This window comes from Barbus barbus (assembly GCF_936440315.1).
Source record: "Barbus barbus genome assembly, chromosome: 21".
NCBI lineage: Eukaryota > Metazoa > Chordata > Actinopteri > Cypriniformes > Cyprinidae > Barbus > Barbus barbus.
This window is the reverse complement of record NC_136749.1, coordinates 26,700,243-26,724,885: the sequence shown is the minus strand read 5'-3', so window position 1 is coordinate 26,724,885 and position 24,643 is coordinate 26,700,243. Positions and strand designations below refer to the sequence as shown.

Here is a 24,643-nt window from a genome sequence, read left to right as displayed (position 1 = left end):
TACTAATGTATTGTTTTATTTTGTGCTAACCTCAGGCAATGAAGAAACTGGGAGTTCCTGGAAAAATGATCTGTGTGTTGATGCTGCTGTGAGTTTAAAATACTGAATTATTGTATTTTTATATGCTAAATTGGGTAGGTTATTGGGGTTTGGTTCATTAAGAAAGAAAACTACAACAAACAGAATGTTATTTATTTATATTTATATTGAATACTGATCAAGAGCTGAATAAAGATTTTATTATAAAGCTATTTTTGTAACAGTTATCATTAGAATTTCTGCCTGCTTTCTCCACTGACGCACATTTAATAGTAGCCATGATTACTTTTAGATAAAGTTATTTCCCTTTGCATTTATTCCTTTGACATTTATCCAAAGCAACGTACAGTGCATTCAAGCAATACATTTTTGTTGACCTGATTCTATTCTCATTCTGTTCCACAGACTGCACAGCAGTATTCAACAACAAGTCTTGATAATAATACACTCATCGCCCTGCAAATTATACAACTGGCTGGATGGAGACTCTGGATGATGAAAAGTTAATGTCTGACATCACTATTCCTGGTACCCATGAGCGCTTGGCCCTTTATGGAGGATTCATAGCAAAATGTCAGGCTTGGTCTCTATGGACCAGCTAAAGGCGCTTCTTCGACTTCAGAGTGTCTGGGGAAAATTTACAAATTAAGCATGGACCAGTTTACCAATGTACAACTTTCCCTGAAGCTCTCAAGACAATTAAGACATTTTTATCTAAATATAAATCAGAGACAGTGTTGGTCAGAGTTAAACCTGTTTATTTTTTGAAGGAAAAACTCCCAAATTTAGTTACAATTGCTGGGTTTCAGGTGCAATATCAAAGATTGGTGAAGTAAGAGGAAAGATTGTATTTGTTCAGAAAAATGCCTTTCGGCTGGGTATCCGTCTATATGAAACGGATGAATATAATGACTATATAGTGACTAATGTTGAAAAAAAGAAAGAAAAAATTATTAAGCATCTGAATGCCACTACATATGAGCAGTATAGAGCTGATTGTGTTGTTTTGAACTATTCAAGTAGCACAGGCTTACCTAGATTGAGGCTAGATAAAAACCCCAAAGATTTAGCAAAGCAAATCAACCCTTGGCTGTATAAACATCTCAATGATGAATCTAAGAAAACCAATCCCAAGCCTTGTTTTGGGGGGATAGCCATGGACTTTCCAGGCTTGGATTTGATTAAAAAGGTCACTGAATTCAATTAGTAGGTTTCACACTGTAATTATCAAATTAAAATGCTGAGCTTCTGACTAATTCTGTTTCTTATGTAGCCTATATATATTTTAATTTAGTTATTTGAAAATCAATCAGGAGATGTGCAACTGACCTGAGCTTCTAGAGATGCTCTGTTCATGTTTATGATATAAAAGACACCTCTGTTGGTCCTGCATGCTAGACAATAAGATAAACATAAAAAAAAGTTATTGAAAAAAGTTATTATTTTTGCTTGTAATAGAATTCCATTTATTATACCATCTAATCATCAAGCTACATTTTTTATTCTTGCCTTTTCCTTTAAATAAAATACTTAATTGGCATCACTGGCTTTCTTGATTTTTTTTTTCTTTTTTTTTTATACACTGTCTACATCTTTAGACACACTGTGTAGAATAGACTTTTGATTATTTATATACTATTATACTTAATATTATAGGCTTACTATTATACTTACTTTTATTGTTTTATTTTAGTGTTTTTATACTACTAATAAGATTTCATTTATTTTTTATTTCAGTTATAGTTCAATTTGAGTTTTTTTCAGTTAAAGCTATTTACTTTTTAACTTTTTTTAGGGACATGAAAATCAATAAACTAGCTTGCTTTTGTCTTTAACCTAAAGATAAGGGACAAAAACTAAAATAAAATAAAAAATATATACACAAATTAAGGACTATAAATTATGTCTGAAACGTTTGCATGATTTCACCACCAGGTGGCTTGTATCAACATAGATATGTTTAATATACATGTCTATGTGCATCACATACAAGTCAGCTGCTGTTGAAAGTGTAAAGGCAGAACAGAGACACCAAATATATGCTTAATAAATTAAAATGCTTGAGCTAAAGTTCTCACAAACAGACAAAGGGTTTGTGGGTGTCTAAAGATTCATATAAAACCTTGTGCTATTTTTTTATTATTATTATTAGGCCTATTACTTTCAGGTGTAAGGTTTGTTGTTGCCGATATTGTGCATTTATGACCACTTATATATAAGCAAGAAGATTTCTGTTTAACAATGTTGGAAAACAGCTCCGAGGCAAACGAGGCTTTCCAGATGGAGATGTTGACTTATAAACAGTTCATTTTAAAGAACCGGTTCACAAAATCGATTCAGTGATTCATTTGCGTCCTCGCGCAATGCGTCACACAATGTCCGTGACATCCTGCATTGTATAATTTGTATTCACAGTGCTGAAATTAATGTATATCTCTTGGCTGAAAAGGTTTTTGTATGTGTTAAAGATAATATGCAGGAATTCTTTGTTAATAGGCAGTTAGCGGTTTACGGTTCAGTGAGTCACTTTTGTGAGAATCGACTCAGTCTGATTCATAAACGATTCTTTCAGAAGATTCTTTTAAACTATCCGAATCAACAGAACGCTGTAGCCGATCAGATCTGATTGATAGTTCTTCTCTGCTCCTGAAGTTTTGATATTTTCCTGAAATCCAGTGACTGCACTCTGGACTGTTAGTCTCAGGGTAAGTCTGAGTTATTTCTTAAGAGAATATGTAATACTGCAAAATTCTGCGTCACAGGAATTAGATGTTTAGTTTTCTTTCTATTTTGGTCGAAAGGAAACTTCTGCCATCAATACCCTGTCAATTATCAAAATTATTCTAGAATGTTTGAGAGAGAGATTTCTATTAAGATTAGGCCACATTGTCACATTTGATTTGTGATCTCTTGTCTCTAGTAGGTTGTGCTTTTAATATTGCAAATGAATATAGTTTCAGTGTCAGTAAATTGCTTTTTTTTTATCCTTGAAGGCTTATTATGACTACATGTTATTATTTGTTAAATGATCTGTATCTTATTGTCCTAAGTTGGCAATAGCAGTGTCAAGGCTTTTTGGTGAACAAGCTTTTTTGTTTCTTCTCTAAAGCATGATTTGATCTTGATGTGTTTATACCAATTGTGATGCTCTAGAATGGTAATTTGTTTGTCTTTACAGGACATTTGGCCTTTATCACCTGTTGGAGGCCTGAAGTCTGCAGCATGTCTCTGACAATGTCTCGAGGTGAGGGTTTGACGGTCATCACCATCGCCTCAAACCCGAAGAGCAAATGGCCCGTACTGTGTCAGGTTCTGGGTTTTCTCTGCTGCAGTCCGGTGTGTTCTGTGTCTCAGAAGATGAAAAAGAAGCTGACGAACATCCACACAGCTCTTGGGGTGAATTAAACAACTGTCTTTTTAATGCAAGACTTTCATTACAAGACTTGTGTCATTTTAAGTTGCTTCTTCATTTTTGAGGTGTATGAAAAAAATCTTGTTTGTTTTTATGCCGTAGACTATGCAGATAATAGCTGGAGTCATCAATATTGTGTTTGGGATTTTGGTTCGAAGCTCTGGGATATGGAACAACGTTACAGAATGTGGGGTTGCTTTCTGGATCGGTGGTGTGGTAAGAATTTGTCTTATTCTGTTTATTTTTATTTTCATAAAACATTACATGTGTAATGAGTGAGTCTATATATTGCATTTATCAGTAACAAATATGAGAGGATGAGAAGGGAGAAATGTACTGTAAAATGCATGCGCAAATTTTCATGTTTATATTCATATTGGTTCATTTAATTACTCAAAAATGCATAAAACACTTTCCTTACACCTTACATGTGAGTGTACGCATCTTAATCATTTAAAAAAAAAAAAAGAGTAAAATGTACACACATATTAGTAGTGAACATTTCTTCACCAGATATTATTAACAATATTTGAAAGCAATAACTTCTTTAAAAAATAATGTTTTATTATTATAATGGTTTGATAAGTTTTTAATAAGATCTTTTTTTCTTTATTTACACTACTTGAGCAAGTGGCACAAAAGCATCAAAATTCATTTTATTTATAAAGAACATAGATGTAGATTTTTGGGGGGCAGGTAGCGTTTAGGACTTTTTATTTATGTATTTTAATGGAATTTGATTTGCTAGTGTTTATGTCATCAGTTGTGATGGATCCATTGCATTTTGATGATGTTTATTGAGATCTGATGGGTCACGAAACCTATTTTACACTTTTAATTTCAATGACTATGATTGGACACTCACAGAGGTTTTTAATGTTTTTTTATAGGTCATTATAATTGGAATTGTGACTGTTCTTGCAGCTAAGTTTCCCAGTCCTTTCCTAGTAAGTGTCCTTCAAAGCCATAATAAACATATCAGTGTTTTTGGAAGTTACGCTGCCATCACCAGTTTATATTGTTGTGTTGTACAGCTGGTCATCGCAGTGGTTCTGAATGTAGTCAGTGCTGCACTGGCTATCACAGCTGTTGTGCTGTATTCAATGGACCTGGCAAAAGGAAATGGTCTATATTGTGACACCGGGTATTACTCGTCTTACAGCTATGCCGTAACATCTTCCCCTGAACATATGAGGAGAACCGAGATCTGTGTGCAGTACAAGTACCTCAATCAGGTTATGTTCATTTTTTTTTATGTATTAGATTGTGTAGGATCAAATGACCAAAGTTTGTGAAGCTATTTTAATTTGTGGTTTCACAAGCTATTGGTAATTCAAAGTTATTGCATGAATCTAATCTTTTGTAAAAGTACTTAAAGTGGGTTAGGAGGCCATATATTTAAAAAATATGTTACTATAGGATTATATCATTTATAATTCAATCAGAGCAGTATTACTCTGGATCAAAAATGGTGAGGGTTCTTGAATTATATTATTTCAGGTTGAATTAGAGCGGATGTTTGTATAGTACTTCATATAGGCCTTATCGACCATTACTTTCCTCAAATGACACTCTGATCTTGATTCACCTCTAGATGATCCTCGGAGGACTAGATATCATGATGATAGTGCTGTCGGTCCTTCAGCTCTGTGTGACCATCAGTTTCTGTGTTTTGACTGGGAAGGCTTTGTGCAAGAAGGATGAAGATGTAAAGGTACTGTATCATCAGCACTGTTACAACAATCAATCAGTCAAATCCACTGATTGTGAGAGTTTCAGAGAGCTGCTCTGTGTGTTCATGATTGTTTGTGGTTTTTCAGTCGGTGGAGGATCCAGAACTTCACAAGCCGCTCATGGAAGACGCCACTGTTGGTGCTGTGTGTTAGAGAGACAAGATATAAAGCAACAAGTATATACAGTACATACAACACCTCTCAATATAGTAGTGAGATGATTTCCAGTATGTTTGTTCTTATCAGGTGTTTTCCTTAAACATTTAGTTACTGCTAGTAAATGAAGTGCTGCTTTTTGAAATACATGTGTTGAGCACTTTGGCACCATCACTTCATATATATATATATATATATATATATATATATATATATATATATACACTTAAACAGCACTCCCTGACTATAGTGTGTACAAGTTTACTTTATTTATCTCTGTTCAAATCTGACCTTAGATGGAACAGGTTTTCACCCCAATCTGACATTTAAAGCATTTACTTTGAACATTTACTCACCCTCAGTCTATCCAAGATGTAGATGAGTTTGTTCCTTCATGGGAACAGATTTTTTAGCATTGTAGAAATGCACCATTACATTACTTGCTCACCAATGTATCCTCTGCAGTGAATGGGTGCCTTCAGACTGAGTCCAAACAGCTGATAAAAGCATCACAATAATCCACACCACTCCAGTCCATCAATTAACATCTTGAGAAGTGAAAAGCTGCATGTTTGTGAGAAACAAATCCATCAAGACGTTTTAACTTTAAACAATTGCATCTTGTCAAAATACAAGTAATGCAAAATTTTCACCTAATCTGCTCCCAAGAAGAAATAAACTCATCTACATCTTCAACGGACTTGGGGTGATTACATTTTAAGCACATTTTAATTTTTGGGTGAGCTATTCCTTTGAGATAAGTGCATCCTAAGAACACAGTTCTACAATTCAAAACCTACCTTTATAGTACTACGCCTGAATGTAGTGAAAATATCTCAATCATTTCTCATTTTCAAGGATGTTAAAAGTCTTTTGCTTACTTAAAGATATAAAACATTTCGGAACAACATGGGCTTCACTAGTATTATCTTTTTATTACTATTTGCACGATTTCACCACCAGATGGTGTTAAGATGCTTGAGTTTTATGTAAATAATTTACCTTTGAAAGATACATAACTTTGTCAAGGCTACCATACAGAATTTTGTGTTATCAAAAGTGTAAATTTTGTGTAATCCACCATTATTTCACAACATATAGGATCTAATTATCTATATATGTGGTGTTTCTTTCTCTTTCTGTCTTATTTTTTTGTGGTATTACCATGTGTATCCTTAAAGGTTGGGCTTACATTTAACTATTAATTTCTTCTGCTGTAATGTCCTTCTTGTTACAAGACTTATTACAGACAAAAAATACTGATCAGAGTTGATTTTTTTTTTGTTTGTTTTTTTTTGTGAGAAGACGTGAAATGATATTAGCTCAGTTACCCGTGCTTCCTCCCACACTCATTAGTTGCTGTTACTGGGAGGTCAGTGGTCTTGATCTGGAACAAACACATCAAGGTAGCTGTTTTTAGATTTCGTACCACAGGTATGTCTGCGGTTGAGCTTCGGTGGGATTACAGTGATGCTGAATCACTGGGTGCCACTTTTGTTCCTTGCAGGGGATTCACTAATTTAAAGCAGCTGAAACAGTCAGCAAGAGTCAGAGCTTCAAATGAAAGTTGTTTCATATGCATACAAAGGCATTTATCCTCGCTGTGACATAGTTTCCTTGTTCAGTTAATTCACATCTGTCTGATACTTTGACATCCATGTAACGATGTAATGATTTACTCTGTGTTCTCTGTGATCTTATTTATACAGTCCAGATGGATTTTAAGTTGCTGAAGGTTTGCATCAAGAAACAAATAGTTTTTCTTTGCTTTTTCATAGGCCATTTTCCTTTCAGTTAATCAGAATCAGCTTCTGTTGTTGGTGCCAGAAGCGTCAGCACTTGGAAACATAGCAATTCTAAACAGAATGACATAATTATAAACATAATGACATAATTACAGTTAAAAGGGCACACAATAGTGTGTGTACTGTAAGTTTCGAAGGTAAGAGCATGTTCAGATAGTATACATTTAAAGGTATAGTTTGCATACTGCAATTTTTAAATAGCACATTGGTGCTTATGAAAAATATGACCTTTGAGGGAAAAAAAAATTCTTATATCTGGATGTTTTGATTCCCAGCTCAAGTGTCTAAATGTTCTTTGGAATGAATGAGGGTGTGTAAATAATGCCAGCATTTTCATTTTGAGTGAACTCTCCCTTTAAGAGTGTGTGTTTGATGGATTAGTTATTGACTATGAGCCTACTGACAGTAAACTTGATATTCCAGGCTAAAATGAACAAAACCACTGACATTGATTAGTCGGTATTGAATTATTTATTTTTTAATTGAATGCCAAATCTGTTTGCTTTTTGTCATGCATATGCTATATTACCTCTTGAGTTCAGTCATTTCCAGATCTTCTGACTAAGAGCCATGGGTTCCTCTCAAGAAAAAACAAGTTTACTTTTTATGGAGACAGTTATCCTTTTTGTTTTCAGCTTGTCAGACCAGGAAGAACCTCAGGATACTGAGGATTTTCCACATCAGCATCTAATCATGTTGGGTGAGCTTGTGCGCTATTGGAGCCACTCACCTAATAAACATCTATTGGATCTTTTTCAGGCTGAAATTGACCCAAAATGGAAATATTTAAATGGAGACTGCATTAGGGAAGAACCAAGGTAACATTGAGTGAATAAATGGCTGCGCGATGTTTTTGCATCTCACGTGAAACCGTCCTGACGCACGTCATGTTTTTCTGCGTTCCTGAGGTCACCTGATGGGGCCGGACTCATTGTGAGGCACTGTGGCCAAATCATATTCATGGAAAAGTAATTTTGATCTGATTAAAAAAATCTCTTAAGCTATTTACAAGGAGACTAAGTTCATGCTCCTTCTGGGTTTGAGTAGAATGCAGTTTCTTTGTAATTGGTTGGGAACATTTCTAGAGAAAAGAACTTTGCTAATAGGTAAATTCTCATTTAAAAATGGCAAATTCTATATTACCTGACTTATTTGACTCTTCAATGTAATCAATTCTGAATGTAACTTTTTATACTGTTGCTTGCTGCCGTTCTGTCGCTAGAGGTCATATTGAGGCCCTGTGGCCTCGCCAATGGAGTTGCATTAAAGCCTGAAAACAAGCAAGTCACACTTACTAAGCCTGCATCATGATGCAAGACTTCACATAAATAAAACCAGTGAACCAAAAGTCCCTTGGAGATCCCACATACCCTTTAGATGAGAAGTGAAAGGAAGTAGAAGGCAAAAATGTGACATTTTTCTCCCTGAGGAACTGCACACTCATTCATTTTAAATAAACAGAGAGATGTACAAAACTCTAGCTCTGTTCTAGAACCTTCTAAGCTACCTAGACAACTTTTTAAGGCTTTTCAACATTGGCTTGTTAATGTACGTTCCTGCTAGCTGGGGGGAAATCCAAACAGGGTAAGATAATTATAATGTTGATTTGAAGTATTTACATTCCATTCAGAACTAAAAAGGACAGGTAGCAGTTAAGTCCTATTTAACTGCCCAATATCTGTGTGCAGGCTATGTATTTGTATACTTACTGGAGTATATGATGATAGCTTAAACTCCACTGAAATCAATTGTGAGTCAAGTACACAATATAGACTGAAGTTGCATTCTGTGTTTCAGATTGGTCAGTGATGAGGTTTAATGACTTGTTTCTGGCAAGCAATCGTAAGTGGCAAATCATGGTTTGTTGGTGTGTTAGTAGCACTTTTCCAACCGTCAGTTGGTTTGCTGTAAAGGAAATGGATTGAATTTATTGATTTTGAAAGTGTGTTCATAGCTTTTGTCCTGTGGTTTTGCCGGGCTATGGCATAAGCTAAAGGCTTTTGGCTGTAATATACTGACACAAGACACAGCTGCTGCAGTATTTACTCTACCCAGATGCAGTGACGAGGAGCTGCTGGCTGTGGAAAGTACCAAAATGCCAGATTTCTTCCTCAGTGACCAGTGAAGCAGTTGTGCAATACTGAAAGGCTGCCATACTGTCATCCTTTGAATGAGACTTCAGCAATTTAATGTGCATAATAGCTAACATCAAATATGGAGGTTACCATAATCATTGCCTTGATTAAAGTTCTCTTTCAGTTCAGTAAAGTCATGTAAATTTGTTTAATAAATTAATTTATAGCTCATGTTTTGTCAAGATTTGCTTTGCAGTCATCATTCTACAATTTATAATGTACTTTAGAACATTTTCCCATCTACACTGAAAAAAATGTAAACAAGTTTCACTCAGAAACTAGTAAATTTCACAATTATTTATAAAGAAATGGCACATATCAAATATATTAAACAAATTCTTAAGTAGAAAGACTGAAATATATTTTCTTGTAAAACCTACTCCAATAATCTTGGTTATACTTAACTTCAAAATATAATTTTTGTATACACTGCCAAAAAATAAATAAAACTAATGGTAATTTTAAAGACATTTCTGTTAACCAAGCAATATAAAAAAAAAGGTAAAACGCCTTCAAAAAATTAATTCCTTCATATTAATACAGTACATTTTGCCCTTTTTTAACATTTTTTTACAGTGTAGCAGTGATTTTATATGAATCTGTAGTGTTCAGTTATAATATTGTTGTCTTTAAAATGTAAAGTGTTGGCATTTTTGTTTTCTATTCTAGGTTTGTTTTTGACCACTGTCATAGGGTGGGACAAATCCTGAGATAACAATAGATCCGTTTGTGGCTCCTGTGCATAATTACAGGGTTTGATGGGTGTTTCAGTAAATCTATTTATACATCCAGTGAAACGTGGAGTTGAAAGGCGATGTACAACATCACAGCTGTCCAGCAACAACAAGTTTGTTGTCTAAAATTGGAGGAAAAAAAAGATTCATAATTTGCACCATATATAACCGATGCAATGATTGGATTTTAATTTTATGAAGGAAATATCACTGCTTGAAAGGCAGCAAAAGAATAGTGCTGACATTTTCAGTAAGCTTGCATTTCAGCCTTGGCTCCGTGTAAATGAAATGCCATATCGTTTCATATCATTAGTCAGCTGCACACGAGAATCAACACCGCCTGTGTACAGTGTAAGGATGGCTATAAATAGTATGCAGGGAAGACAATACCATTCACTATTCAGTATGCATATATATGCAAATGTCATGATGACTCTATTGGTTACATTTTTAATGCTGAACATTCTATCAAAGACTTTAAGGCTTAAATGATCTACAAAACACTTTGCTGAAGTTTATTAGAACAAACACTTAGCAGAATGTTTGAGTAATATCAGTACAGTCCTGCCTTCCAAAGACGTGCAGAGGAGATCATGTGTGGAAATGTTTTCACGGAGCTCAAGTTATCAGATTTCATCTGAAACAGTCTGTAACAGAATCTTTGAAGTGTCCAAATCCAATAATGTGGTGGTAGTGGATTCTGTATCTCTATCATGAGAACTTGAACAGAGATGATGTTAAACACACAGACATGTAAACATATATATAAACAAATAAAAGTTAGACTGATTTATGATTGTTCATTAATCAATTTCAAGAGAAAATGTAGGTTGCATACTTCTTTCAGCAATAACTTTGTCGTCAACAAAATGCAGATGTTTTTGCTTTATGATACATCTATGTTTTTTAGTTAAATAGTGTCAATTTTGATTTGATGTCAACTTGTATGCTCAGAAACCAGTAGAATTTTAGAAGTCTCTTCTGCTCACCAAGCCTGCATTTATTTAATCAAAAATACAGTAAAACAATGATATTGTAAATTATTATTACAATTTAAAATAACTGTGTATATCTGAATGTATTTTAAAATGTAATTTATTCATGCGATGCAAAGATGAATATTCAACATCATTACTCCACTGTCAGACAATCCTTCAGAAATCATTCTAATATTCAGATTTACAGCTCAAGAAACATTACCAGTGTTGATTCTTTGATGAATATTTATTTGAAATAGAAATATTTTATAACATTATACAACTGTCAGTGTTAATCAGCTCAATGCATCCTTGCTAAATACATTTAGTTTACCAACAACAGAGTATGTGCTCAGTCAGAATCTATAGTGGCCACTTGTGCAGGTTTTTGTCTAAACCTTTAATGGTAGTGAAATTTGTTCTAGAGTAACTTCACCAGACTGTCTGGTTCACTTGTAAATTACAGCCAAGAACTGCTTCTTAGGCAGAAAGAGACCTGACTGTCTAGTAAAGTGTGTTGACTTGCCGTTTAGGGGCGAGTAAAATCTGAAATAGATTAATTAATAGATTAAATTTTTTTTTTTTTTTGCTAAACCCTTGCTAAAACACATACTATAGAGAAAACACAGTTGAAAAATGTCTGCATACTTTGTAATCAGAAGTCCATCCAAATATTAAAAGTTCAGACAAACTAAGGAAACTCAAGCTCCTTCCTCAAGTTCTCTCTGTCACAATTTTTTATCTTTTTTTCTATGCTTTGTTCTTTAATTAATTTTATTTGTTTTATTTATTATTTTTTCTTACTCCTTACTTCATGCATATATTAAGGTAAGAACTTATATATATATATATATAAACAAATATTCGGTTTTGCTTGAGAATACCTAGAAGTGTTTCTGTCAAAAATGTGATGTTATATGATGTTAAAAACCTGTAAAACTTTTCAAAATCTAGTAATTAGTTCTTCCTCACAACAACAAAACACAACTGTGCAAACATTTTGCATACAATCAGTGAACATGGACGGTCTGTTGGCGAGCCGCCTGAGACTACCTATTGTTATTATTTTTTTAAGATTTATTTTTGCCTTTATTGTGACAGGACAGATCAGACATGACAGGAAGCGAAGTGGGAGAGAGAGAGGTGGGTGGGTTCAGGAAAGGTCATCAAGTCGGGATTCAAACACGGGACACAACGGTGCTGTATGTCGGCACATTGCCCACAAGGTTATATCGGCACCAACAAGACTACCTATTTTCCCAGCCTAGTCTCTAAAACCCTACCGTCGCCCACCAAACACACTAATAAGGGAGTACAAAACACTTGGTATATTAAAAACACATTTGATATATTGAAGTGTTCATTTACAGCTTTAAAACAAGCAGAGATAAAGGAAATACTAGGAAAAAAAGATGAAAAAAGAAAGATAGTAGAGTACAATAGTTGATTTTGGTCACAAGTAATAACCTTAGAGAGGCTAAGTTGTCTAATTATAATAGTTGAATCGAATATCATCCTACAACATCTGCTGTTAATCTTTCTATTTCCCCTCCTTGTTTAAGCAGAATGAAGAAAGACACAGAAGCTCTTGAACTCCTCAAAGAAGTGCAGCTCGTCAGAGAAGCTGCTGGAGAAGCCCAGATCTTTGCATGAGGTCTTGATTGTGTGAACCACACTCACAGGGATTGTCTCAAAAAGCAGTTCAGCCAACGGCGTCATCGTGATTTTCTTCTGCTCCAAAATCAGGCTCTGTATCCGGGCTTTATCGATGGGTTCAGGCGAGGCGCTGTAGGAGACCACAACATTTAGCTTGTCATCTGACGATGGCACCTGAAAGCGACTCTTTCCCGTCAAACCGTGGAAGTCTCTCTTGTTGGTGAACAGGCCAGTGGGGGAGTTAAAGATGCGGACTGACCAGCAAACCCAGTCATACTTCTTTTTCAGGTGCTCTACCAGCAAGTCAGCTATTTGCTGGTTGCTTTTGTCACTCTGGTCTCTCACTATGCGTTTGGCGTCCAGCTCGGCCTGTGTGGGAAAGCTGTTGATGCAGTCTTCAATCACGACGTTCATTTTATCCTGCACCACTTTCATCCTCTCGCTCCAATCTTGAAGCAGCTTCTCCTCATCGTCATCGCCTTTCAATGCTGCGTGTCCCAGTAAGGCGATCAAACCAATGCAGAACAGTTTCTTGAGTGTAGCGCAAAACTCCTCCACCACTCTGCGGCTCTTCTGCTCATAATTCAGAGTGATTTCCAGCACAGACTCTCCTGAGAAGTTATCTCCGGTTACGGCGTTATAAAGAGTGTGCAGGTTTTTATCACCCCCTGTCCTGTTGAAGTGCTCCAGGAACGTTTTCTTTCTGACCTCTCTGAATTTAGGTTTCGCATTCAGGACGTCCATGAATTTGCGGAATTGGTTGGTCAGATTCTCCTCCACGGAGAAGTAGGTTGCATCTATGCTGCTCTTCTTGATCTCCTGGTTTATCTGCTGGACTTCCTCAGAAACGGCTTCCAGGCGATCTCGCACTTTCTGGAACTGCTCCTTCATGTACTCTGCCTCTTTGCTTTCCACGTTATCCAGCGCCAGCTTCACGAGCGGAGCTGCGATGGAGAACACGGGGAACAGATCTCCAGCGATGCTGGCCACCACTTCTGCGCCCTGCTCAAACACTTCCATGATGGTCTCAACAACATCCTTCTTCTGTGAAACAAGTTTCTGCAGCTGATCGGCCATCTTTTAGTTTCAAAAGCAAAAACGGTCTCTGTGTAAAATAAGATCATTATATAAGTACTTGAAACAACATCATTTTATTTTCAGAAAGTTGTTTTTAATTTAAAGGAATTGTTCACCCAAAAATGACCATCTGCTGAAAAACGTACTCACCCTCATGCCATCCATGATGTAGATGAGTTCATTTCTTCATTGGAACAGATTTGGAGAAATTTAGTATTACACCAATGGATCCTCTGCAGTGAATGGGTGCCGTCAGAATGAGAGTTTAAAAACATCAGTGCTAAAAACATCACAATAATCCACACCACTCCAGTCCATCAATTAACATCTTGAAAAGTGAAAAGCAGCATGTTTGTAAGAAACAAATAAGTCATCAAGTCGTTTTAAATTTTAACAGTCGCTTCAGGTCAAAATATGAGTCCATAATCCATAATAACGTTTCCTCCAGTGAAAAACTCCATCTTCTGTTGTCTCTCACATCAAAATCCACATACATATTTGTTCAGAGCTGTTTTAGACTGTTTTCACTTGTAAATGGAGCTTTTTTTATCTGTGCGTATTTCTCTCCTCACTTAGATGAGATGACTTTAGAGGACTCAGCCGGAAGCAACAGTTTGAAGTTAAAACATATTAATGAAAGATTTGTTTCTTACGAACACGCAGCTTTTTGCTTCACAAGATGTTAATTGTTGGACTGGAGTGGTGTGGATTATTGCTATGTTTTTATCAGCTGTTTGGACTCTCATTCTGACGGCACCCATTCACTGCAGAGGATCCATTGGTGAGCAAGTGATGTAATGCTACACTTTTCAAAATCTGCTCTGATGAAGAAACAAACTCATTTACATCTTGAAAGGCCTGAGAGCAAGTACATTTCCAACTGTTTTCTTTTCGGTGAACTATTCCTCAAAGGCTCTGATTTTCCAAAGCTAATCATTTTGTGCAATCTAACAAATTGCATAGGGCTTCAAGGCCATACTGCAGGTGATTTACTACAAAATATCCAAAATCACACCCATATTTAAAGGAGGCTTTTACATGTAGTAATACCAAATGTTAGCCATGCAATGCATTTCAACATTTTTTATTTTGCAAAAATAGACAAAACATGCTATTTTTTTAATTGAAAAACTAAGTCAGCTTTAGTAAGCGAGGTCTTTGTCTTCTGAGAGTGGTATATGGAAAGAAACTTACATGTGTTAGTCCTCGTTTCCTCTCAATCGCTGAGTGGTCAATGTGAGTCAGGGTGGGCTTGCTATAAAATGATAAAAGAAATGAGAAATGTATTATACAAACCATAAAAGCAGCAGCAATACACACCAGGTGTATGTACACATGCTAACAGATGCTTGCTCTCCCTGACAACCACACCTACACGTTCATGAAAGAAATGGGCCAGATGCATTCATTCAATTCAAACATGCACTAAAAGAATTGTAAAATAATGTTTGAACACTTAGTCACAGTATGCAATGCATAAAAATACAGAGGACAGACATTTCACTTGGAAACAGTTCAAATGAATTGATGCAACACAGAGTAGGCCAATACAAAGCTTTGCTTTTTTTTTTTTGTTAAAAGAAGAAAATAGCATGTTAGGTAATTTTCAAACTTCCTAGAAGATCATATGCACCACCAGTCCAAAGTTTGGACATACTTGACTGACTTAATGTCTTGTGATAACTTTTTTAAAAAATAAAGTTTCGAGTAGGTGTGTGCAAACTTTTGACTGGTAGTGTAATATTACATAAATACAACCTATTACATAAGATGTCTCAACAAATGTTTACAATATACCATATAATGATACGATTATGACAAAATTCACCTAAACAACTGATGATTTTCCATTAACGTTTCTGGCTGGTGCCAACACAGGTGTGGAAATGATTAACAGGCGAGTTCAACTAGCTGAGCAAGAACCTTTTTTCCAAAGCACCTCAGTGACCATGGAAACAGGACAGGGAAAACACCTTGTCAGCTTCTCTCCAGACATCCACAGTATGCTCTTTTTCACTGGGCAGTAGCTACAAAATTGCAGTGTTACAAGATGAAATCTCACTAATTTCGCAGTGTTCACCATTCAACCGAAATATACCTGTATGCATATTTGAAATGCTGACCATTGTAAAGCTCTATTGGCATGGATCACACAAAATGAATGACTAATTTAATACACTAAGTGGGCCCATTAGCATATAGCCTCAACTCAATTCATAACACACACACATTAAAAAAGTCAGATCTGCTATGGGTTACAATCCAACATAGCACAATTTCAATGATACTACCACATGATAAAATAATGTTGTTACAATTTTAGCTGTAGTTAACGTAGCTGAAAAGTACATTTGTCTGTTTATGAAGCAAAATATCCAAAGATGTGTGATAAAACTGGGATAAGGCTTGTAATTTAACTATATTAAAGACGCTGTGTCGAATACTTGATTCTGATTGGTCAATCACAGGCGGCCTGTGTTACCGTTGTCAAGGGCAACTTACCATTCGTCCAGAAAACATGTGTCCATCGCGGTTCATTTCAATTGAATTATATTTTACATGTAATTATTATATTTCTTTATTTATTGTTTGTTAAGCAGTGGAAGTGTAATATGTGGCACAGCGTAAAGTAATGACAATTTTCGCTAAATAAACCGTTTTAGAGAGACACGACACCCCAGTGGCGGTTTGTTTATTTGGGGATAATTACACCCAACTACCGTACCTGCAACCTACCGACACAAAGGTAGGTTAATCAGTCTTTGTTTTGTCCCAGGATGCAGATTAGCTCATAACAAGTAAGTTACACTGACACTTCTTAAGAAAAGAAGGGGAAGCGAAAAAATGTGGATTTACTTCAGATATCAGTCTGGACACGTTAATACAATGTCTGACATAAGAAGCACTTCCTGGTTTAGTCTGCAGCTCACCGATAATAATCAAACAAACCCTCAGAGTTCTTCAAAACGGTAACAAATGCGATTAAATTACAGAGAAGTTCATTTCAGCGTGAAAAATCTATCCGTTATGCAACTCACTCGTGTTTAAAACACGTCGACGTCTGGAGAAAATACAGAGCAGACTGTGAAGAGAAACGCCCAAAAACTTTTCATGAGCAAAAACTGAAACTACAGCGCACAGACCAACGAAATCGCCATGTTACTGAGGTTTAGTGAACAAATAGATACTGTTATGAACCAAACTCACCTTCCAATCGATCACAAATGACTTTGAATAAAATAAAGCTAAAGTTGAGCTGAGGTCTCGCTCGACGTCTGATCACGTGCTGGTTCTTCTCTAAAGCGCGTGGCACACCCTTCAACTACACTGAAGGAATTTCAAGTATTGTCCTTGGCTTTATCCATTACTGTAACATAGTTTCCACCAAAATACTATAGTGCAGTTCTAGAATTGAAGTGTCCTTTAATTATTTGCAATATGGTTACCATAGTAAGTTTTGTAAGGGGAAATAATTTAAAATATCGACATTTATTAATCTCTTATACATTACTTTTAAAATATGAACCTTATATTAACCTTGCAAATGAAAACAAAGCTGTGACGGATTAGCATACAGTAAGTTTAATAAAAAAGTACAATATCTGTCTTGAATAAGCTCCATTTGGATGGCTGTTGATACTTTGAAACAAATTTCTAGATCATAGTTGTTTTATTTGTGATTACATACAATCATAAACAAGAAACGGACATAATTCTTGGGTTACAGAGTGTATATATAGCTAGTTAACTGAATGCTTATTATAGTATTTTTCCAGGAAAGACTTTTACTACAATCTAAAGTTTAAATGAAATGATTTTTGATTGTAAACACCACGACAAACAGTGAAATCCCATGAATCTGTTGATCGTATAAATTTTCTCCACTCAACCGCTCTTTCAAATGTATTCTAAACTACAAAACATACAATTTTTTTATCTGAAATGTACACATTCATGTTTGGTCACACACATACATTTATTTATGGTCTTTTTATGCACTGACATGCGAAAATAAAGTGAACCAGCAATAATATACTTTTTCATTGTAGGTGCGCAGTAACAATTTAGTTACTTTATATTTGCTTTATAATGTTCAACTATTTAATACGATCAAAATTTCTAAACCAGAAGTATATACGTAGAAGGCTGATTGCCAGTTCATTTTTTCGCATATCTATTCAGAATGAATGCACAGGTATGCCTTTTTGTGGCTCCCAAAGTAGAAACATTCTGGCTGGAAGTTGTTTTTCTCTTCTACTTTCTTATAGCAGCTAATGGCATGGACCACAGTGTTGGGAAACATCTTCCACAGTGTATTAGCCACAGACTGCATGTTCCCCTTCAACTTTTGCATCTCTATCTGATCTACAATCTGGCTCTTGTTAATCGGTTTCGGGTCTGCACTGAAAGACACCACGATTCTGATGTTGTTTTGGGTCAGAAGATCAAAAAAGCTGCCACCTCCACCACTTCCATGGTACTTTTTGCCAGCGAGCCAATTCCAGAAGAATATGCCACTGTGGTTGAAGACCCGAACTGACCAGGAAACCCAGTAATATTTCTTCGCAAGGATATCCAGTATAAATCCAGTGAACTCTGGGTCAACGTTGGCTTGACCCTCCTGAATTTGTTTCTCCACATCCATCTTGGCCTGCAGAGGGAAATTCTCAATGCAGTCATCCACTGCCGCTTTCATGCGTGTCTCTACTTCTTCCATGCGATCCTGCCATTTCTTCACTATGGCCTCGCCTACTGCTCCCTCTTTCAGGGCGGTGTGACCCATGATTGCTATAATTCCCATGACAAATAGCTTCTTCAGTCTGGCACAGAACTCCTCCACTGGCTTCCTGCTCCTTTCCTCTGTGGTCACCACCGTGTCCAACATGGCATCTCCGGAGGTATTCTCTCCAGTTACAGCATTGTACAAGGCATCAATGTTCAGATCGCGACCAGTGTTCTCATATTGGGTTATAAACTTCTCCTTCTTCTTCTCCTTGAACTTGGGCTTAGCATTGACAAAGTCTTGAAACTTCTCGTATTGACTGATTATGTTTGCCTCATAGTCAAAGTTCTGCTTATTCATGCTCGTTCGCTGCAACTCCAAAGCGATTTGCTCGATTTCATCTCGAATACCTTCAAGTTTCTGGTTGATCTTTTCAAACTGCTCAGCGAGGAACTTGGCCTCTTTGCCTTCTGGGTTTCCGAGGAGCTCGGCCGAGGCCAAAAACACGGCCTCCAGGATGGGGTGGAACTGTCCCACTGTGGCTGCTAAAACCTCGCAGCCTTGCCCCATGATTTCCACTCCTTTCTCGATCTTGTCCTTGTTTTCCAAAACCCATTCTTCCACCCGATTCATTGTGGTTCAAATCAGAGAGGCCGTCTTATCCTTCTTACCCTTGTCTGTAACAGATCAAGGCATATATATCATAAAGTGGAAGCCACAACATAAAAATCAATACTAAAATCAATGCAGACATTTCTAAGGGTCATATTTGTTTGCTCAGGATGGGACCTTAACAGTAACCTGAGATGAATTGGACAGCCAGACCACAGGGGCAGAAATACCAGAGTGTTTGTACATTTATAAATGTTTTCCATGGGCTCCAGCCATTTGAAGAAAAAAAGAAAAATTTCTGGTCTTGTTCGGGCATGTCCTGTTCCACCTTACACCCCGCCAGCTAAGTCTCAGCAAATTATACAACAATAAAGGCAGATCAGTGAGATCAGGTGTCTACTATAAGAATTAATAAAGCAAACATGCTAAAAGTTTTTTTGTTCTTCAAGGCACACTTTATTAGTAGTATTGTGAGCACACAGTCGTCATGAATCGGAGAGCTGTTCACTCCCCTTCTTTGGGGAATAATTCAGCATTTAAACCCCAGATGTATAGCAAAGCAGATGTTTTCAGGAGGGGTTGCTGGGAGAATATATTTGACAGCTTTAGCTGTTAAGCATTTCAGGACATTTCTGGGCACTTCGATTACACAAGGGAGATGATCTCACACTCGTATCTAATTTCCCAAGACTCAATATACAGAAAAAAGGCACACCCAGATCTGAGAAAATCTGTAACCAATACACTTGTCCTGCGGTGAAACCATATTCTACACCATATGACTCAGATTTTTACATACAAAGTAAACACAAATAAAAATACAAGACTAAACCTGACATTTGATGAACATATTTCAAACATCAAACACTTAATTTGGCTCTGTTGCAATAATGTCTCACATAATGATTTAGTGGATTATGTGAACAATTATGGAAATTCAGTAGCTTTTATTATCAATGATAAGTGTGTAGAACTCGTATTTGGAATTTATGACTGGCATCTTTTAAAAGAGCATTCTGATCTCAATAGAATTAGGAGCAAAACAATACTTACTGAACAATACAATGATCCTGATTGTTTCAAGTCCTCCTTTGTAAGAATAATTAAGATGGCTTTGAAATTAAAACTCCAGGATGTGTCCGATTTGAGAAAGAAAATGACTTCATATGAAAATAAAATGTAGGAAAATAAGTTTAAAAGAAATTCAATCTAAAGATTTGTATCAGAAAACACAGTGTTTGATGGTTCTACTCAGTGGAAAAAAGGAAAGGAACCAACCAACTGATTCTCAAAAAGAGGAACTGTTCAAGTTCAGAGCCACATCCCTTATTTCTATCCAAATGTTGCTTAGAGCTTCGTAGCAGTCAGTATATTGACTCTAGCACAACATCCAGTATTATATGCTTATAATGTGGCAGGGTGTTGTGCTTAAGTCAATACTGACTGGCATTTACATCACAAAGATTCCCACAAAGAGTCTTCTCCAACTCTTCATGACAAAAAGCATAGATCACAGGCCAGCTATTTTTATTTTTGTATTTTGTGACTTTTTATTGAATGCTCTATAAAGTTTTTGGAGCTGTGCCAATAAAATAACAAAAAAAAAGATGAAAGAAGAGAAAGGAAAAGATGATAAATGGAAATGGACAAAGACCAAAAAAAAAGGATACTCACCGTTAGTCTGGTGAAATGTTCAGAGGTGTTCTCTAGTGTTCCAACAGAGTCCAACTAAAAGCACCATCCTCCCAGGGTCCACATGTATATATAGACTCTCTCCTGCGGCACTCCCCCTTCAGATTAACTCCATCCCCTGCCAGCATTCCTCTGAGCCCACTAGAAGAGACGAGGGACAGGCACACAGACAGATAACATCCTGTAAACATGCCTTCTTTGAGAAAAATCAGCATGCATTGGTATAATGCCAGAAATGCTTAGAAGCGTCTTTCCATTTGAAACATTCTGCATGCGCTGCCCTTCTACGCGTGTTGTCATGGGTACAGACGTTCACAGTGGCTTCTGTGTGAGACAATATGGCAAACCGAATAAATTACATGTAATAGAAAGCAGTTATTTTAAATTGTAAGAATATATCACAGTATTTCAATTTTTTCTGTATTTTTGATCAAATAAATACAGCCTTGGTGAGCATAAAGACTTCAAAAAACATTGCAATTTATATAATTGTATATATAATATAAACCTCTCATGCATAATTTATTAAATGACAAAGAGAAAAATATATTGTTTTTTCTTTCATCAAAACAAGAATATAATTATTCCCATTACACATTTGTCCACTGCAATTTGAATGTTGAATTTATGCTGTCTTAAAAATCTTAATGGCGTAATGTCAAAATGTGTTTTTGTCAGTGATAAGTAATTTGCATATAATATCACACTCTGAATGCCCCAAACGATAGTGGACACCATGCATCAAAGGGTTAAATGAATTGTTTTTATATGCAAATAAATAAACTGTAGTCTTCACATTGTTCTTCTTTTAGGAGACTTTGGTGAGCAACATGGCAATCTGAAGTTAGCGTGAAACCAGCCCTTGCGGGCCTGATGCCTCTGGGTCACTTCCGTCACCCTGCTTTACATGCTAAAGAAAGGCTCTACTGTTTTCAGCATGGCAGGCGGACAAACCCAGAGCCTTTGTGCTGAAGCGGTCGCTGGGACACGCTGGCATGCATTGACTCGACTGTAGAAGAACAGTGGGGGCTGTTGTGGATTACAGAGGGTCTGGCTTTAGCATTTCAAATCTTCACGTCACTGTTAGATCTCGCACTATGCAAATCAGTTTTGCTAATAAACAATGACATACGCAGTAATACAGGGGTGTGATCACTGATGCACATGCATGAGAAACAGTAAAAAGGACCCTGGAGTGTGATGTGGCAGATACTTTCCAAATTTATTAGAAGTGCAATCAAATGACTAATGCACTTCCTAACTTTAAGAATTAAACTTCTCATATTGTACAGGTATGAATGATACCTCAAATTGTACAGCTTGTTGACAAGAGTGCTGTTACTTTTCACCTAGCATTGACTTAGAAACCGTCCAGAATATCTTAGCAACACTCTAGAACTATAGAGAATATAAGCATATAGTTTGATTTGTTAGTGGTCTCTATAAAGCACACTATTAGGCAAAGATGGTCTGAAATATTAAAGCAATGAATGAATGGCTGAAAACAGCTTCCACATCTTGTAGTGTTTTAAGGTGTGTCTTCTCAATAGTCCTTCACTGTATTTGACATCCCTGCCCATGCATTATTGTTTCTAATTTAGCACGAGTCATGATGTAAAGTTATAAAAAAGTGGATTAAGTTTTTGATTTGGTCTGAACAACAGCAACAAATCTGTCAGATTGACAGTTATGCAAGGTGTGCAAGAAAGGGCATGGTTCAGTGCATGAATTTATCATCAATAATATTTATTATGAGTATTGAATTAAAGTATATGGAAAATCTGAGATGTGATTTATGCACAACACAAGTTTATTGCTTACGCTTAGGGGTTTTGAAAAGTAATATGAGCAATAGGAATAGTGTTGCATGCCTCAGCAATCACCAGAACAACATTAGCTTTTTGCCGCATGATGTTTTTTATTTTTTTATTAGTAAAATCTAGGCAAGTTAATAGTTAGTGTACCTCATGTTCAGAATCTGTCATGTTTACTGTGAGTAGTGAAGTGCTTATGTATGCAGCCACAAGATGTCATTTTGGTTCAGATTTCTTATTTACCTGAAGCAAAATATGAAATAGGTTAAAAAGTCTAGCTTTTTAATGTCCATTTTACAAATCTGTACTAGTAGACAGTGAATCAGATTTTTTCTACAATAAACAAGTATTAGCATACCTGTTATTTAATGTGGGAATTAGCTGCAAGCCAAGTTGGCTAAATGTTAAATTGAAATTATTCAGACAGGTTTGTCCTCTTAACTGAAACTAAAAGATCATTCAGGTGGTTCTTCCAAAAATCATCAAGACGTAATCATGTGGTTTGTCTTGGCTACCAAATTGAAGTGCATTCTGAATGTTTCGTTGGAACAAATTCAATGCATGCTTCATTGTAAATGTGCCAACGTCTGTCATGTGAGAAAAACAAGATATACTGTATCTGCGAATGAGGAAATATACAATGCAAATGAGCTGTTGCATATTATTTTTAGTACTTTAAGTTTTTAGCACTGGTCTCTTCACAATGGCTGTCATTTGGGGAAAAATATATATAATTTTATTTCTTGCAGACTAATTCTTTTGAGTTTAATTCTTTGTCCATCCTTTCCTTCTCTGACCAGCAGTGTCAGGGAACAGCTGCTTCCGGATCGCAGGACGTGAGCAGAGAGCTTTCAGTGAATTATGGAAAAACATGTCATTTCGCTTAAGGCAAAGGATGAACACTGCTTTAATGACAGACCTGAATATCTGCTTCCTCTGGTCTGGACAAGCTTCAGAGGAAATGACAGTAACTACAGTATATTTTTTTTCTTTAAAAGATATCTGGGCTAATGCATCTTTTTCAAATATCTTTTCAAAACCACTATACATGATACACAGGACCGAATATGTTTCAGGAGTGTTACAAATTTTGTACATTAAACTAATTAAATAAAATTATAATTAATAATAATTATAATATAATAGTTCTTTATTGTACCCACTTTGCCAACAAAATACATACATATGTGAGCGTATTATGTATATTTTATTATTATATTAATTATATATAAATAAATTTTGTATTTATTTTGTACCAGCTGTATTAAAGTAGCTGAATAAAGCATGATGCATTAAACCATAAACAATTTGTTTAGTTCCCAGTTAATGGTGAGTTTGTTTAGCAGCGTCTTGACCGACCTCAAGTATATGTCTGTATTGATTTCAGTCAGGTTTTCTAAAGCATCTCTCTCACTCTGCCCTTTAAAAACCTCAACCTTATGCAAATGGGAAATGTGATTACAGCCCAGACAGCGATGAAAAGAGAAGGTCACCGCTTTGCAGTTCTTCATTAATGCGCGGCTGTTTGTCCTGTGAAGGCCATTGGAGTTAATTTATGATCATTTGTCATTTAACCTTAATTTGTCATCTTGTTCTGGTTGTCCTCACGCTCAGAAACATGGATGATTCATAGTTGTGAATTCAAAATGTAACGTCTGTCCATTTGCACAGAAATCGTTATGTGAATCCAGTGTTATTGCCCGAAGGACGTTTATTGTCATCCACATTGTTTGGGTTTTATCACAGTACAGGGTCACTTTGGTGATCATGTGATGCTCCACCCAGAACTCGGAGATAAAATGTATCCGCATGAACGTTAGACTGTCAGCACTGCAACAGACAGATAGAAAACCAGAGGAAGGCTGTGTGTTACAGATGACTCTTGTGGTTTTGTCAGGAAAGAAGCTATAAAAAGAATATTGTTCATTGCCAGTTGGTTAAATATAAGAAAAATCCCCCGCCCTGTTAACCGTTAAAATATTACTTTAGTACACAAAATAAATGTTTACATTGTATAAATATATAAATCATATAAGTATATAAATCATTGTTCCATAACATTAAACCTTCAACAAAAA

The 24,643-nt window shown here is 36.1% G+C and overlaps 3 protein-coding genes across 5 annotated transcripts; 1 reads left to right on the top strand and 2 right to left on the bottom strand.

Moving 5' to 3' along the window:
- The first annotated feature begins 2,609 nt into the window (after positions 1–2,609).
- On the top strand, positions 2,610–5,482 carry LOC306887070 (uncharacterized protein). The gene is made up of 7 exons (XM_079444551.1): positions 2,610–2,744; positions 3,218–3,435; positions 3,554–3,667; positions 4,342–4,398; positions 4,486–4,686; positions 5,046–5,165; positions 5,272–5,482. The coding sequence occupies exons 2-7, from the start codon at positions 3,262–3,264 to the stop codon at positions 5,335–5,337; spliced, it is 732 nt and encodes a 243-aa protein (XP_079300677.1). The 5' UTR covers positions 2,610–2,744; positions 3,218–3,261; the 3' UTR covers positions 5,338–5,482.
- Positions 5,483–11,227: 5,745 nt separating this feature from the next.
- On the bottom strand, positions 11,228–17,062 carry LOC306887066 (protein rapunzel-like). Its single transcript, XM_079444544.1, has 3 exons — positions 16,932–17,062; positions 14,919–14,979; positions 11,228–13,752 (listed from the first exon to the last, which is right to left on the bottom strand). The coding sequence occupies exon 3, from the start codon at positions 13,722–13,724 to the stop codon at positions 12,549–12,551; it is 1,176 nt and encodes a 391-aa protein (XP_079300670.1). The 5' UTR covers positions 13,725–13,752; positions 14,919–14,979; positions 16,932–17,062; the 3' UTR covers positions 11,228–12,548.
- A 222-nt stretch (positions 17,063–17,284) lies between these two features.
- LOC306887063 (protein rapunzel-like) lies at positions 17,285–20,874 on the bottom strand. Of its 3 annotated transcripts, XM_079444540.1 has the most exons (3): positions 20,734–20,795; positions 20,113–20,219; positions 17,285–19,124 (listed from the first exon to the last, which is right to left on the bottom strand). In XM_079444540.1, exon 3 carries the CDS (start codon positions 19,078–19,080, stop codon positions 17,899–17,901), a length of 1,182 nt encoding a protein of 393 aa, XP_079300666.1. In that variant the 5' UTR covers positions 19,081–19,124; positions 20,113–20,219; positions 20,734–20,795; the 3' UTR covers positions 17,285–17,898. The 3 variants fall into 3 exon arrangements, with proteins under 3 accessions (XP_079300666.1, XP_079300665.1, XP_079300667.1); XM_079444539.1 differs by lacking the exon at positions 20,113–20,219 and having other exon boundaries at positions 17,291–19,124; positions 20,734–20,874; XM_079444541.1 differs by lacking the exon at positions 20,734–20,795 and having other exon boundaries at positions 17,291–19,124; positions 20,113–20,247.
- Between the last annotated feature and the right edge of the window lie 3,769 nt (positions 20,875–24,643).

Coding starts and splice junctions, on each gene's coding strand:
- LOC306887066 (XM_079444544.1), bottom strand. CDS start 13,724: ATGGCCGATCAGCTGCAGAAACTTGTTTCACAGAAGAAGGATGTTGTT.
- LOC306887063 (XM_079444539.1), bottom strand. CDS start 19,080: ATGAATCGGGTGGAAGAATGGGTTTTGGAAAACAAGGACAAGATCGAG.
- LOC306887070 (XM_079444551.1), top strand. CDS start 3,262: ATGTCTCTGACAATGTCTCGAGGTGAGGGTTTGACGGTCATCACCATC. Junction 3,436..3,553: donor ACATCCACACAGCTCTTGGG/GTGAATTAAACA, acceptor TTTATGCCGTAG/ACTATGCAGATAATAGCTGG. Junction 5,166..5,271: donor AGAAGGATGAAGATGTAAAG/GTACTGTATCAT, acceptor GTGGTTTTTCAG/TCGGTGGAGGATCCAGAACT.